Source organism: Pelecanus crispus, chromosome 5, assembly GCF_030463565.1.
Source record: "Pelecanus crispus isolate bPelCri1 chromosome 5, bPelCri1.pri, whole genome shotgun sequence".
NCBI classification, from domain to species: domain Eukaryota; kingdom Metazoa; phylum Chordata; class Aves; order Pelecaniformes; family Pelecanidae; genus Pelecanus; species Pelecanus crispus.
The window spans coordinates 52,279,426-52,294,002 of NC_134647.1; the positions used below are offsets into that span (position 1 = coordinate 52,279,426).

Sequence of the window (14,577 nt, forward strand, 5' to 3'; positions counted from 1 at the left end):
CCCAATTTAGAGAGAAGGATGTTGGTCAGTCCATCTGGATTTGGGGTGGTGTTTCCCCAGGCTGCTGCTACAAATGTATTACATCCACTGATTTTTTGCTTATCTATGAATATTTCTATTTCTGCACTTGCCCTCCTGTTTTTTTGCCCCTTGTTCTGTATCCCTACATCCCTCCCCTTTCAGAGTTGGGACTCGCTGCCACCTCCCCAGCATTTCATCTTCCCTCCCACCCTGACCAAATGGCACTTCAGCCCCCATCCAACTGCTGCCACGTTTTTTTCCCTCTATCTTGAGCTCTGCTCCAGTACCATGCCCTTAATCTTGCTGTACCCTGCAGGAAGAGAAATCTAATTCTGCCTCACAATCCTGAATAAAGGTGGAGACCATGCATTAGTTTTGTCATGGGATACACCTCAATTATGCTGAGCTTCAGCTCTACCTTCCCTGCTTAGCAGATCTGCTCCTTCCTTCTGCTCTTATTTCTAAAGGAGCCTTTTATTTTTTGTTTTCACTGGAGTCAGCTTGATTTCAGGGAATTCCTCTTTCACCCCACTTTCCCTGGCATCTTGGATGCAGCGGTGTCTGCTGGTCAGTCCTGGTTTTCTGTTCTTAGTTCAAGACCTGCCTTTATCCCTCCATTTAAGTTAATCTGAATCAGCTCATTATTAGTTCAGGCCAAGTTTTCTTTCTCTCATCAGCTCTTCCATAATTTCTATACTGCTTACCAAAACCAGGTCTGAAATAGCATTGCGTTTGGCTGGTGCAGTGATGATTTAGTGAATAACTTTTTAGCAAACACTTCCAGGAATAGCTAGGCCATGCCATTGTTAGCAGCACTTATTCTCCAGCCTATCTCAGGGCAAAATGCCCTGCAGGGCTTTCTGGTCTAATACTAATGTTATTGTCTTTCTTGCCCAAATCTGACCTCAAGAAGTTGCGTATTACCATCTGATGTAAGTGGAAGCTTGCCTGCTGTGTGCTAGTGATCTGCAGACTTCTTGGTCCCTTTCCCCAGTAAATCTATATGGAAGGGTCACAGTCTTGAACCACAACTTGTCTTTTTGATCCTGTCTGCAGCTTTGCCAGTGCAACACTCTGACCCTGGTGTCAGAGCATCTGCTGCTTCTTCAGTCCCAAAGCCAAATCCACTTTTCACATGGAGATTGAAGGTTACCTCTGAATCCAACAGGAATTGCTCATGTGCAAGGGAGACCCCTGATCCTGAAGGCCCTCATGTAGGAGTGTTTTGCCCTGTCAGCTTCTTTGACATCGATACTCGTTCACTTATGCAAATTTTAAACTGTCTCTTAAGCAGTGCTGCCAGTGATGGCTGTTTCCTAGGCTGTTCTGCTCATGCTGTCAGTGCCTCAGAGGTGGGTTTTTCCAGGCATGTCGAAGAGATGTGTTATACCCTCATCCCTTGTGTACCCAAATACTCTTTGGCTGGAGTTCAACACCGAGTGAAGCTGATGAGAGACTCCTGAGGACTACAGAGGGTATTATTCCAGCAGTGCTGTGCCTTCTGTGATCCCGGGGGAATAACTAGCTGTTCCTCAGCCTTCCCTTCACCTCTTGCATGTGTTTTGTATCTGCCTGTGTTACCAAACCCTGTCCAGATGAGAGTCATTTGGATGTTGCTGCCTTGTCAAGTTGTCATGGTACTGGCAATGATGTTTGTGGCATACCAGCATAGTGCTGGACTGGAGTCAGAGCTCCTAGACCATGGTCATGGGGATGCAAGTAGTCTTAGGAAGTACAGAAGGACTTTAGCTTTTGCCTAAAAATACAGCATACCCCCAGCTGCATTAACACCAGAAACTTTAGGACAGGTAAACCCAGAGTGTGAGGCAGCTGCAGTTACAAGAACCACTGTCAGTCTAGTCTGGAGGCAGACCAAGTAACCCATCTTGGCTTGTGTGCTGTGCCAAGATGGTACCATGTCCTGTTTATGTCATGGTAGTGGGCTTTGTCTGCCTGTGGCAGGGCAGAAGGGAGGCAAGGTTGAGCATCAGCTGTGAATTCATGTGCTGGGAACAGGGATGAAGTTTCACAAATTCTAGCAAGGAGGATTCATGTATGCAAGCAGAGACCCCCTAAAGAGTCACCATGGAGAAGAGTGCTTTGGCAAGGGTGAATCGGAAGATGTTTACTTTGGCTTACTGTCTGGAGGAGCATCTCTCTTCACTGATGATACGGAGAGTTTAGAAAGTCTGCTCTCCAAAAATATTCAAGCCACTTGATTCAGCACCTGTCTTCATGGATTGAGTTGTGGCTCTTGGGCTGTTGGCTGGTGCCTCAGAAGCAAGGTTGCTGTGTGTGGAGTTAACCCTTTGCACCCTTGAGGGAATGTGTTGTCAACACACCAAAAATGTTAGTGGCAGGCTGGTGCTCGTTCCTGGGAAGTGTGAGGGATTCCTTGTTTGTCAAGCAGAGGTTTGGGGGAAAAAGGGAGCCTCCCTGCCCGGGGGGAGTAGGAAGAGGAATTTCCTTGTGGTGGGTGAAGGACATGAAAGCAGAGCCAGGAATCCCCTGTGACTTCATTGAGCTGTATGGTTAGCTGGAGCTGGCTGGATCTCAAGTATTTTCCAGCTGTCCACGGAGGGCACTTGGACAACTTCCACACAACCCCACTCCCACATCCCCTCTGAAATGTCTACAGGGAAAAGACTCCTATTTTTGAATTGCAGTGGAATTCCTGTGGCATTATGCACTGCATCCTTTGCAGTACCCAGAGAATTCAGTTTGATTTATGGTACTGCATGGGGTACATGCTGGCCTTGCTTTTCATTCGGAAGTGCCATCTTTTGCCTTTCAGTGGTAATGGCCGCTTTCATGGCCCCAAGACTTCCTGTTACGATGTGGCTGTCACTAGAAAGTGCCACACTTGCTCCTCTTCTCCCACCTTAAACCACATCAGGCTTGTGTTACAGCTTGATTGTCCATTCTACTGCCCCAGAGATTAGCAGATTGTCTCCTCTCTCCCACCTGTGCACCAACAACGGTCCTGTTGTTGCTGCCAGAAATTGCTGCCTGGTAAAGCAGAAACAGCTCTGTCTCTCCAGAGTATGTCAAGTCTTTTCCTTTGACCAAGCCAGCCCAGAGCTTGACTTACATCCACAAGTACAAAGATGCTCTCTGCCCCATGGGCTAGGACAAAATTGCCCAAGGAAAAACATGAGAAAGGGATGTGAGGGTTCTCCAGGGACACCTGGGATCATGGGTGGAGCATGATTTTTCAACTGATCAGAAAGGAAGATTTGGGACTTTAGTCCTCAGTGTGGTAAGGTCTAGTGCAGTAATAATTTTCCATGCACAGCTGTAGTCATTTGACGGCTTTCCCATTTGGTGTGATGGGGAGACACAGAGAAGATGAAGCAAGACTGAGGAGAGATGCATGATAGGACAGGAAGCAATGGACACAAGTTGGAACATGAGAAATTTGGATTAGACATTAGGATTTTTTTTTTTTTTTTTTTTACCATGAGGGTGGTTAAATACTGGAATAGGTTGCCAAGAGAAATTGTGAAACTTCTGTCTTCAGAGCAGTTCAGGTCTCAGCTGGATATGGCCTTGAGCAACCTGTCTTAACCTGTTTTGAACAAGGGAGTCAGACTAGATGACTAGATGACCTGTGGAGGTCCTCTCCACCCACAGTTATGAGTGTCTGATTCCACTATTCTATGGTGACACAGTCACTGAAGCCGCTGCACTTCATCTTCCTTTCCTTTATTTGATAGTCTGGAATGTCACACAATGACAGCACATCATTAAGTCCCACACAGAGCCATGTGCTTGTCATGGTTTGACCCCAGCCAGCAACTAAGCACCACACAGCCCCTCGCTCACCCTGCTCCCCCCCCCCCCCCCCCCGCCCCGGTGGGATGGTGGGATGGGAGAGAGAATTGGAAGGGTAAAAGTAAGAAAACTTGTGGGCTAAGACCAGTTTAATAATTGAAATATTATTATAATACTAATACTAATAACAGTGAAAAGGAAAACAACAAGAAGAGGAACAAAACCCGGGGGGGGGAAAAACCCAAGTGATGCAACTACTCACCACCTGCCAACTGATGACCACCCAGTCCCCAGGCAGTGATTGCTGCCCCCCAGCCAACTCCCCCCAGTTTATAAACTGAGCATGATGTCATATGGTATGAAATATCCCTTTGGCCAGTTTGGATCAACTGTCCTGGCTGTGCCCCCTCCTGGTTTCTTGTGCACCTGGCAGAACATGGGAAGCTGAAAAGTCCTTGACTAGCATAAGCACTACATGGCAATGACTAAGACATCAGTGCATTATCAGCATTATTCTCATACTCAATCCAAAACACAGCACTATGTCAGCTACTAGGAAGAAAAGTAACTTTATCCTAGCTGAAATCAGGACAGTGCTCCTGACCCAGCACCAAGACCACACAAGCATCAGTTTGGCTCCACTGTGCTGCTTGTAGAGCAATACAAGGTCCAGGCTTCTTCCCCATCTTACTTTCTGCCAACCATGAGTCCCACAAGTAAAACAGTGTGCAGTTTGGTACCTAAGCCTACCTTAGAGTCAGATTGTCAGCTAGTGTTATTCAGCAGAACTTTAAGTCAACAACATCTCAGGTCAGCACCGTCATGAGGGAGGCCCTTGTATCTGGACTCGTTCCCTCAAATACCATCATTTCAGATGGTGTTCATGCCCATGCTCATTTCTAATAATGGCAGTCCATAGCACTCCTGTTCCTAATCTCCCCTTACAGTTGCCTATACTCTTCTTGCAAACTCCACTCTCCCAGGGTTGCAAATATTCCCCAGGTCAAGGTGGTATCACCATGCAGGTAGCTGCTCACCAGTGAGTTTTGGACACTCTTGGAAAAACATTTGCTTTGAATCTGGAAAACCTGATGGCCTTTCTCTCTCTTCTATCCTCTGTCCTATTCTTTGGGGTTGGGTTTTTTGCTGCTTAGCTAATAACTGTGCCTTTATGTGTCCTTCTGGCCTTCCTTGTGTTTGTGTGTTGGCTTGCAATGCCCATCCTGATGTAAATACCATCTAGTTTGGAATACTATGGTCTTGTAGGCGTTGAGAAGCTATTTGGAGAGCAGAGAAGAGGGCTGTCATTTAGGCTGTTTGTGGAGACCAAAGGCTGCTCTGCCTTCCCCCTGGGAAAATCACAGAAGCGCTGAAGAAGAGGGAGAGCATGACCTTGGCAGTAAGTGACAGGCGAAGACGCCAGATACATGCTCTTTGTCTAAGCTAAGGATGCCAGTGGGAAATGTGGATTGAGGGGAATTGGAGGTGCCCATTCTAGAGTTGTTTTTGTCTTCGTTCTGTCTTTGGGGACGCCAGCAGGAGGATATTTGTGCTTTCCATGCTGTAGTGGGTGAAATCAAGGTCCTTTCCTCTCCTTCTCCATCCATCTGAGCATCTCTCAGTGCTGGAATGGCTCCCCCTAACTCTGACACAGCCCCGAACCATCCAAATCTCTCAATGGAGGAAATTACAGTTATTTATAATTAAGGGTTGACAAAAAATGTTGCTAGTGTCAAGGGAACAGTAGGCGACAGCCAGAAAAACATCATGTCTCCAGAAGAGGGAATATCCCTCTGAATAGGGCTGACGTCAGCTCTCAGAATTTGGACAGCCTGGAAGAGTTTGGGGCTATTTTTCCAAGATATCATAGGTCAGGAATCAACGTTATTTTTAAGTCTGTGTCCCCCGAGCAGCTCTGGTACATGAAGGAGACTTTCTCTCTCCCTCCCCCCTCCTTTATGCTTTATTTGTATGAAATTTTTGCTTCTCTTCCTTCCGAGTCATGCCACAAATATGTCCTTCAGGTTTATTTATTCTTCTCCCTATCTGTTCCTCCCAGCCTGCTCCCGTCTTGGTTGGGTTGAAGGGATGGCGTCAGCATGGCGCGTGTCTGGGATGCTCAGGCGAGACATCACAGAGAAGAGATCACGTTCTCCTAATTTGCCATTTCCGGTTGGGAGAGTTTTCTCTCCACAAGCTGATGTGGCTGGGGAAAGTGTTCTGGGAATGCTGCTTTGTGGTGGGAGATCTCGGGGCCTGGTGGAGACAAGCTGGTCATCTCATCTCACCATTAAATGTTGCCATATAGTCCAGCCAAGATTTTCTAAAGTGACTGAAGTTTTGGAGCTACTTTGTCGCTGGGAAGGTGGGCAAGATGTCTCCAGCCCAGGATGACCTATTGGGGCTGACTGGTGGGGTAGAAGTAGTCAGCAGATCCTGATTATCTGACACCTCCCAGCAGCAATGGTCAGCAATGGCTGACCCAAGTCTCTGCTATTTCAGATCCAGGGAAGTGGCCACCCTTGGTTTACTGAGCTTTGCTCCACATGCCATCCTGCTCTAGTCTACTTCTGGAATCCTGTTCCTCTATTTTTTTCACTTTTTCCTCCTTCTCTTCCATTTGCTGTAGCAACCTCTTTCTTTCTAAACAAGTCTATTGGTATAATAACTTGACTAGGGATTTTGCCATCTCAAACAGTGTATTTGCACATCTCTCATTGGTTTCCCTTCTCAGTTCACATCTCTGATGAGAACATGCCTTTTTCCCCTTAGCCCATGCTCAGCTTTTTGTCCTTCCTTCCATAATTCAATGCAGTGAGGAATACACTAATGGATGCCACTTTTACAGAAGCTGCTTGTTCAAATATAGCTGGTGTGCCTTCATGGCTAGTCCAGTGTAAAGAAATGATCACATTCCCTTCATAATCTCTCCATGCAGCTCAAAGATGCCAATTGCTCCTGGAAGCATGGGAATAAGTGAAACGCTTTCCGCCACCTTAATGTTGCTGTTGGCCTTATGCTGCAGGTTTAGTCATTCTTATGACATATTTCCACAATGGTGCATTTCCATCGTCATTCCACAGTGATGTATTTGAAGCGTTTCCATGAGTTTTTTCCCTGCTTGGAATCTCTTAAATTAATGGCTTCACAAACCGTGGGCCAGGGTCTTCAGATTTTGAAGACTTAGAGACAAGTCTTAGAGACAGTGTCTTCTAGGGCTACCTGTCCTAATGCTCTCTCAGCCCATGAGGTTAATGGCACTGATGGTGGAAATGGTAGTACTTGATTTGAAAGAGTATCTGGCACTTGTAGCACAGCCCAAGGCCCTACAATCCCACTGCTATTATTATTAGAATTATTTTAAGTTAGATCCTGATCATTTTACACAGCTGAGGACATGAACTCCTTAAAGATCAATGCTGAGACTGTTGGTGTACCGATGAATGCAATAGAGACCTCTGACCTGTGCAGAAACAACCAGTTGCAAACCAGAGTGAAACCTAAATTTCCTGACTGCTGTTTTTTTTCTCCAAGTGCTGAGAGACATACCACATTGTGAGGATCATTTTGTGACACCCAGACATACCCACAGGTGTTACTGCTCTGCTGCAATACCTGTTGCCTGCCCACCTCTTCCAGCCCATTAGCTTCCTGTGCCCTTTAGAAATGGATGTCTTGGATATCCCCATTTTAGTATTTTTTTCTGCTCCTGCAACTCTTTATTCCCAGCTCTGGAGATGGGAGGAGAGACAGCCAGCAATGTTGTCAGGAGGCTTTCCCCACTAGACATGCCCTTCGATGGATCTGTCTCCAGAGATGTCCCCCTCTCCCCATTAAGATTATTTTGGGAGCTCCTGTGCTTCCCTGCCCTGGCTTCTGCAGACATCCCAGACCTCCTCTCAGAGAGGATTCATATCTGTCTCAGAGACACAGATTCATGTGAAGAGGGCCCTGCTGTTGCCTCAGTGCTGGGGGGACCCAGGGACCACTCTTCTCCAAGGTCTGTTTCGAGCAGAGCTGGAAGAGAGATTTCTTGGAGCAAATTCTGAGATACCTTTTGCTCATGCTCTTCCTTATACAGTCCATAGGGATGGGGATGAGGTAGCATGTTTCTTGATATGCTGTGTGCCCGTGCTCTGCAGGGACCCCTTGTTCTTGCCAAGCACTGCCACCTCTGGCATACTGATTGTCCTGGGAAAAAGGATAGAGTGAAGGGCCATGGTCATGAGCTTCTCCAGACAGACTAGAGAAGGTGGAGAAGAGACTTCTGGGCCCCAGCTGGCAAATCGTCTCTGCTCCCAAGAATAAGGTTTGATGTCCACTCCTGCCCTGACCTATACCAGGGACGACCCCTGAAAACCCTTGTTGGAACCAGCTGGAGTTCTGGATTCCTTTCTCTCACCTCACACCTTGAGGAAAACTCACTCCCCCCTTCTCAAATTCCACTTTTCTGATGCCAAACCCCTTCTCTTTTCCATAGCAGGACGTACCCCTGCATTTCCTTTCTTCTCTCATTGTTTCTTCTCCCATTTTGTCTCCTTTTATCCTATTCTCTGGGGTCTCTTCTCTCGCCATTGTTGGAAAACCTTCTCTAAGAGTAGAACTTGTCAACAAAGCTACTGTAATTAGCAAAACTTCTTCAGATTTGCACGAATGCCTCCCATCTAAACCCCTCACTAGCAGAACTTGCACCTTAAAGAGCAGAATTAGTAGTGTCATGGGACATTCTGTTGAAACTTGCTGAATTTTGCCATGCTTTACCAAACACTCTTAGTTTCAGAGAGTTGAGGATGGGCTCTCCAGGTCTGCCGCACCCTTTCCAGGATATCTACGGGTGGCTCCTGCTTTTTGTTTTTGCTCTGTTGAAGTCTATGCTGACTATCTCTTCTCCCTTGTCCTTGCAGGGCGTACATGAGTGTGAAGGAGCTGAAGGAGGCACTGCAGCTGAACAGCACCCACTTCCTCAATGTTTACTTTGCCAGTTCGGTGAGGGAAGAGTTGGCTGGTGCTGCCACTTGGCCATGGGATAAAGAGGCCCTTAGTCACCTGGGTAAGTAAGCTACCCTACTCATGGGGCCTCAGGGTTGTTGGTTTTCCTCTCTTTTGGTTGACTTGGCAAAAAGAGGCAGCCATGACTTGGCTCAGCATTGAGGATGTTTAATAAGAAGGTCATGATAACAGGCTTTGGGTGTACCGATAGCTGCTGCTCTAAGGAAAGGAGCTGTCTGTTTCCAGTGTCTATATGGATAAGGTGGTGGCGTTACACCCTTACAAGGGAATTCCAGGTTCTTATGGGAAACTTTTAATGGTGAAGGCAGTGAGACAGTGGGACAGATTGCTGCAGGTTCACCATGAGTGCAGGCTCTGGAAAGGGGTTTAGACACGCATTTGGCTTCTCTGGGACCTTCCAGGTCTATCTTCCAGGATTCTGGAAACAGTGAACTTCACTTCGCAGCACATAATGACAAACAGATAAACCAGGAGTGTCAGTGATTTCAGAGCCAAGACTCCAGATTTGAGTGACTCCAGAGCCAACCAGGCAGTGAGCACTGGCCACTTCCGAATCCAGCTGCAAATGTGAGGATGACTATCAAATTAAACCATGTTTTTATAACTTGGCTTACTACCTGCTGGAGGCAAGGTTCTCCTTGGCTTCAGTGAATTCAAGGCAGACCCTTAAGGTCATCAGCCTTGGCAGGCTACAAAACAGTCAAAACAGCAATGGCTTCACTAGAATGTAAATGTATTGTGTATTTTCTCCTATTTCTGCTGTCTCTCTTTTTCCTGTCTCTCCCTTCACCTCTTCAATGTTGGAGTTTTCTGGCAAAGCCCTTTACACTTTGCAGTCAAAACATCTGAAGTGTTTCTCAGTAAGTAACTGGAAATAATTACTCCTGACACCTGCACAGCAGAGCTAGACCTTCTGCTTTTACAAGTGCGTGATGTGCAACCCTTAAAAGTTTTGCGCTGCTGTTAAAGACCTGTTTTAAAGTTCTTTTTTGCCAGTTTCCCTCCTGCAATGAGTTTCAGGACTGTTTTTTCAATAGCGTATTGCTACAGTTGCTTGTTGAGGAAGGCAAATCTCCATGAAATTTATTCCTTCAGCTTCCAGAAATCACTTCCAAGGCTCAGCTTGACAATCATTTTACTACAGCAAGTGCTTCAGCCACACATGTTCTCTTCAGCCCCCTCCCAATGGCTTGCAAGGAGTTGTACGGAGGGGTAATCAGGGTGACTGGTTTCATCAAAAGCTTGCATTTAGCTGTGGTCTCAGAGTTTGTGTCCAGCCAGGGACACAAGAGATGGCACCATCTGGAAATGTTGGATCAGGGTTTTACCACAGAGGTTCAGGGGAAAAGAGGTGTTGTCTTGGCTCTGGTGCCAGAGCTGTGAATTATGAAGCTGGATCTGAACTTCTTTGAGGCTCTGGCACAGACTGAAGACTTTGGTTCAAGATTGTCCTTGGTTTTAGATTTAATGAGCTCGGGAGGGCAGGTGGCGGGCTCTGTTCTCTGTAAACAGTAGGCTTCACCACATCATCAAGTGTTTTGTACCATGCACATTGTCCAGCACAGAAGCAGCTTAGGACTGAGCAGGTCAAGAATATATGGCTTTTGACAAAAGCTCTCATAAGAGGCTACTGGACAGGCTACTGGACAATCTGAGTAGATGTGAAGGTAGTGAGGAAAGAGCAAGGAAAACCTTGGGAGGAGTGAATAGTAGTTCGAGAAAAATTCCTGAGCTTTAAGGACCTAACAGTGACCAGGGATGGAGACAGGTCTTTACACAAGCAAGGGGTCTGTCTCCAAGAAGACAGACTCCTTCCCTTGTGCTGAATCTTGTTAATTTCCTGTCTATCTTGACCTTAAACTATTAAGGTCAGCACACAAGCCCTGCTCCCCCCATGCCACTGTCCACTCCAATGGAGCAGAAATGCCATGCTGATTTTTTTCTTTACACATGTACAGACCATCTCATGCTTTGGTTCTCCTCCTGAATCAAATTGGTTCCTTGAGTTTGACTTCTCCAAGAAACTAACCTGCCTCTTGGCTCCAGAGACACTTGGTCAGATTTTGCTGTTTGTCTTTCTGAACTGGACTTTCTTAGATGTTTTCAAGAGAAGTAACATGAGACTCTTTCTCTCCAACTGCCTTCCCTTCTTCTATTTTAACACTTCCTCTCATCCCAAAGCTCACTAAACATACTGTATCCAAACTATCTCCATCAGTTCTTCTCTAGATGTTTTTTAATCTGCCATGTGGGCTTAGAACTCCTTAGAAACCATTCTTTCATGATCTTTGACAGTGTCTTTCAAGAGGGTCCTCCTCACCTTCCTGTTGGCATCTTCACCTTCTGGAAGTCTTCAGCAAACTTTGTTTTTCATCCTCTTCTCTTCACCTATGTTTGTTTTGGGCTACCAGAAATTAAGTCACCATTCCTATGCTGATGACTTGCAGATCTATTGCTCTCCTCCAGATTATTTTCCTGAGTAAATTTGAATTTCAGGCAGCCTTGCTGAAGGTTTAGGGATGATTTACCATTTTAGACCAGTAGTAATACCAACCAACAGCAACTACATTCACTGAAGCATAAGAGATAATTACTGACTTAGAGAGGGTGAACCGGTCTATGATGCTCCTATAGGCAGTATCTCAGCTGCTGTGGAGCTCCTAGACAGAGACAACTTGCAGCCATCTAGCAGCAGAGGTAGAAGATCTCAGGTCTGTTTGCACTGCTCCCTCTAACCATACTGTCTGTCTCAGTCTTTCCACCATAATCACAGTGAGTTCGTCCCAGATTCAGAGTTCTTGCTTGGAGTCTGGAATGAATTTTCTGAGAACTTGTAGTTAAACAGATTTACTTCTAAAATACAGGGAGTCGAAGAACTCCTGTCCTATAAAAAACTTAGCTTTCCACAGTGGAAAGCCTCGCCTCAAAAACCTTAGTAATGTAATAATGCGGACGCTTTAAACTTCATGTGTAGCTGCATGTGAACTGTATTTGCATAAACATGGTTGAAAGGCAAGGGAATTGTGAATATTTGATGTTATAAATACTTTCTGCAGTTATATAAGCTGAGGCCAGCTCATATATCTGGCTGAGGTCAGTGGATCCTGAAGGAGGGCCAGCCGTTCCATCAAAGGTACCTTAAGCAATGGCCATCTTCCTGTCTGACTAACTGTCATGTGCTTGTTCCATTAATTGCCATGACTCAGTGTTTGGGGAAGACTGGCCCTGTGATACAGGTTCAGCTTTGTGGTTTGCTGTTTAAAGATCCTGTGCTTGCTTGAGCATGCATTCTCTACAACAGCCCTGACCCAGGAACAGGTTGGCTTCTTGGGAGCTGGCTTGAACCACAGTCCTTCAGCATTGCCGTTGATCATGGCTAGAAGCAGGGCAACGTCCTGGGATTGGGAGCTTCCAAGGGATGTGTGAGTGAAGATGAAGTGGGGCTCACACCAGTGCTAATCATTAACTGTTCTGATGGACTGTCCACTTCCTGTTGCTTGAGCAGAGTTGAGGCTTGACCTTGGGGATATTACCAGCTCTGCAGCTGTAGCTGGTAGGTCTGGTCTGGAGGGAGAGGATGTTGTGAGGCCAGACCTGAAGCTTTCCTGTTGGTCTCAGTTGGGTGAGCAAGTCCAAAGACTGGTTCACCTGCCTTGGAGTGCTGGACCTCTTGATGTCACAGGGACATGACATTGAAGTTTTTAGCTTGGTTGTGTAAATGCTGACCATGGGGACCCTCCCTGGGCTGGTTCTCAGGCATGAGAAGGAGAGTTCACTTAAAGCCCAATTTAGCCCATCTCCCACGGCAGGAGGAGGCAGAAGTGAGAAAGAAAGCCTGATCTCCACAGGAGGGAGAGGGGAGGCTGGTCTTGTTGGGATGTTACAAACACTTCCACATCTTGGCTTAACAACCAGGACCCTGCAAAGGGGAAATACAACTTTCTGGTCCAAAGCTGGGAGCTATCCCAGCTCATCAGGGAGCTGTGGGGACAGGGAATGGAGGGACAGGGATGTTCTGGAAGGAAGGCAGAGTTCTCATGCTGTTTCTAATCCTGCCATCTAATTAGCTGTAAAAAAAAAGTACTAAAAATATTATTATCCTTGTGGAGTGTGGGGGAGGAATGGGATAGGGGAAGCCGGCAGAGAGGAGGGGGAGGGACAGGGTATCCCAGCCTTGGCATCCCTCCCCTGTGACAGTTTTCTCCCTCCCTGTACTGGAATCCTCCCATTTATTCCCCCACATGGGAAGAGTGTTGTGTTTCTGCTGGGAGGAGGCCTGCCTGGTCACAGGGCCTCCTGTGCCCCTGGTGCTCAGACCCATTCCTTGTGGTTAGTGCTGCAGGATGCATGCAGGACTTTCACATCTCATTCATTTGTTTATGAACACTGTTTTCTTTCTGAGTGCGCATTCCTCCTTTCAGACCTTTAGGCAGGCAGCTCCCTGTCTTGCTCAGGCTTGGGTTTGGCTGCAGAGATGCCTTTTCTTTCTGTTCTCTCTTCTCTCATGCCCTGTTTTGATTAAAATGAGAAGCAGCTTTTTTTAATGTGCCCACTGGATTCTTCATCAGTGGGATGCCCTTTGCTATCTATAGCATTTACCACCCTGGTAATTGGGAGGGGCACGGCTTGTAAAACCCTAATGATTGACAGGACACAACATGAAGGTCCCAAAGAGATTTTTCAACCTCTGTACCTTCTTGTGGCCTATCTCCAGTCAACTAAAGGGTCAAGAACTGACTGATAGGATGCAAGGTCCTCTGCTCTGGTGTTTTACATCTGGGGAGAAAGGGAATGCAGCTACTTCATGACCCATCCTTTGCCTCAAGCCAAGCTGCTCTGAGTGTAAGATTCACACTGTGGGGAGGAAGAACAAGAAATTTTTAGCTAAGAAACGGTGCCACTTGACAGGCCCTTCCATGAGCAACACATGCAGCATGCTCCATAGAAGATGCCACCCTTATTTCTTCACCCTCTTGCAATCCTGTTGGGCTAGAGAGAATTGCCCAGGGCATCTCTGAAGGCCCCTTTCCAGCTCCAACCCAGTGTTCACCCATCATGGCTCCACCAGAGGAGTCACAGACCTGCTGGTGTCCTGCCAGGGATGCTGTGATCTGAAGAAAGCCCTCTCTTGGAAGGAATGCCCTCTACTTGAAGACATGAGGTAATCCACTAGTGCACAGAGCTGATCAAAGAGCAGATTTCAAGCAGTCTATGCTGTGGCTGGAGACAGGATCACATGGTGGCCCTCTGCCAATTTTAACTTGCTGGCAGGGGCAGCAATCAGCAGCAGAGATACAGTAGCAGAGGCTCTGCTGTGAGGTAGCTGGCACAGTAAATCCTCCAGAGCCCTGCAAAGGAGGGAGCAAGCTGTGCTGGAGCCAACTATTCACCATGCTGTCATCCAAGCTGTCTGGGTTAAAAGTAGTTGGGTAAAACCAACCTCCCATGCCATAGAGGTATTGCCTGGAGTCAGGCTGGGCACATGCTGGGGTCTGCTTTTTGCCCCCTCGTCTTGCTGATATACCCCAGCCCTTGCTCCTCCACCATAAGGCAGCATGGAAAAGTGAATAGAGCAAGGAAACGAGAAGAGGAAAGGGGAGGAAATGGCTGATAGAAAGCCTCAAAGCAGGGAGAAAAAAAGCAGAGTTTCCAAAGAGATTTTCATTTGGGCAAAATAAAGAAATAAAAGGAGGCCAGAGAAAAGAGGTAAGTTTTTTCTTGAGCATCCTCCATGGACAGTTTCCCAGCAGATTTGGTACAGAGTTGTCAGTA

At 46.8% G+C, this 14,577-nt stretch overlaps 1 protein-coding gene across 1 annotated transcript in view; it reads left to right on the plus strand.

The window, feature by feature from the left end:
* PAPPA2 (pappalysin 2) overlaps positions 1-14,577 on the plus strand; it is a 96,810-nt gene that overhangs the window by 23,652 nt on the left and 58,581 nt on the right. Inside the window, exon 3 of the mRNA XM_075711148.1 lies at positions 8,700-8,845. Coding sequence (XP_075567263.1) covers positions 8,700-8,845 — 146 coding nt within the window. The remainder of the gene's footprint in view (positions 1-8,699; positions 8,846-14,577) is intronic.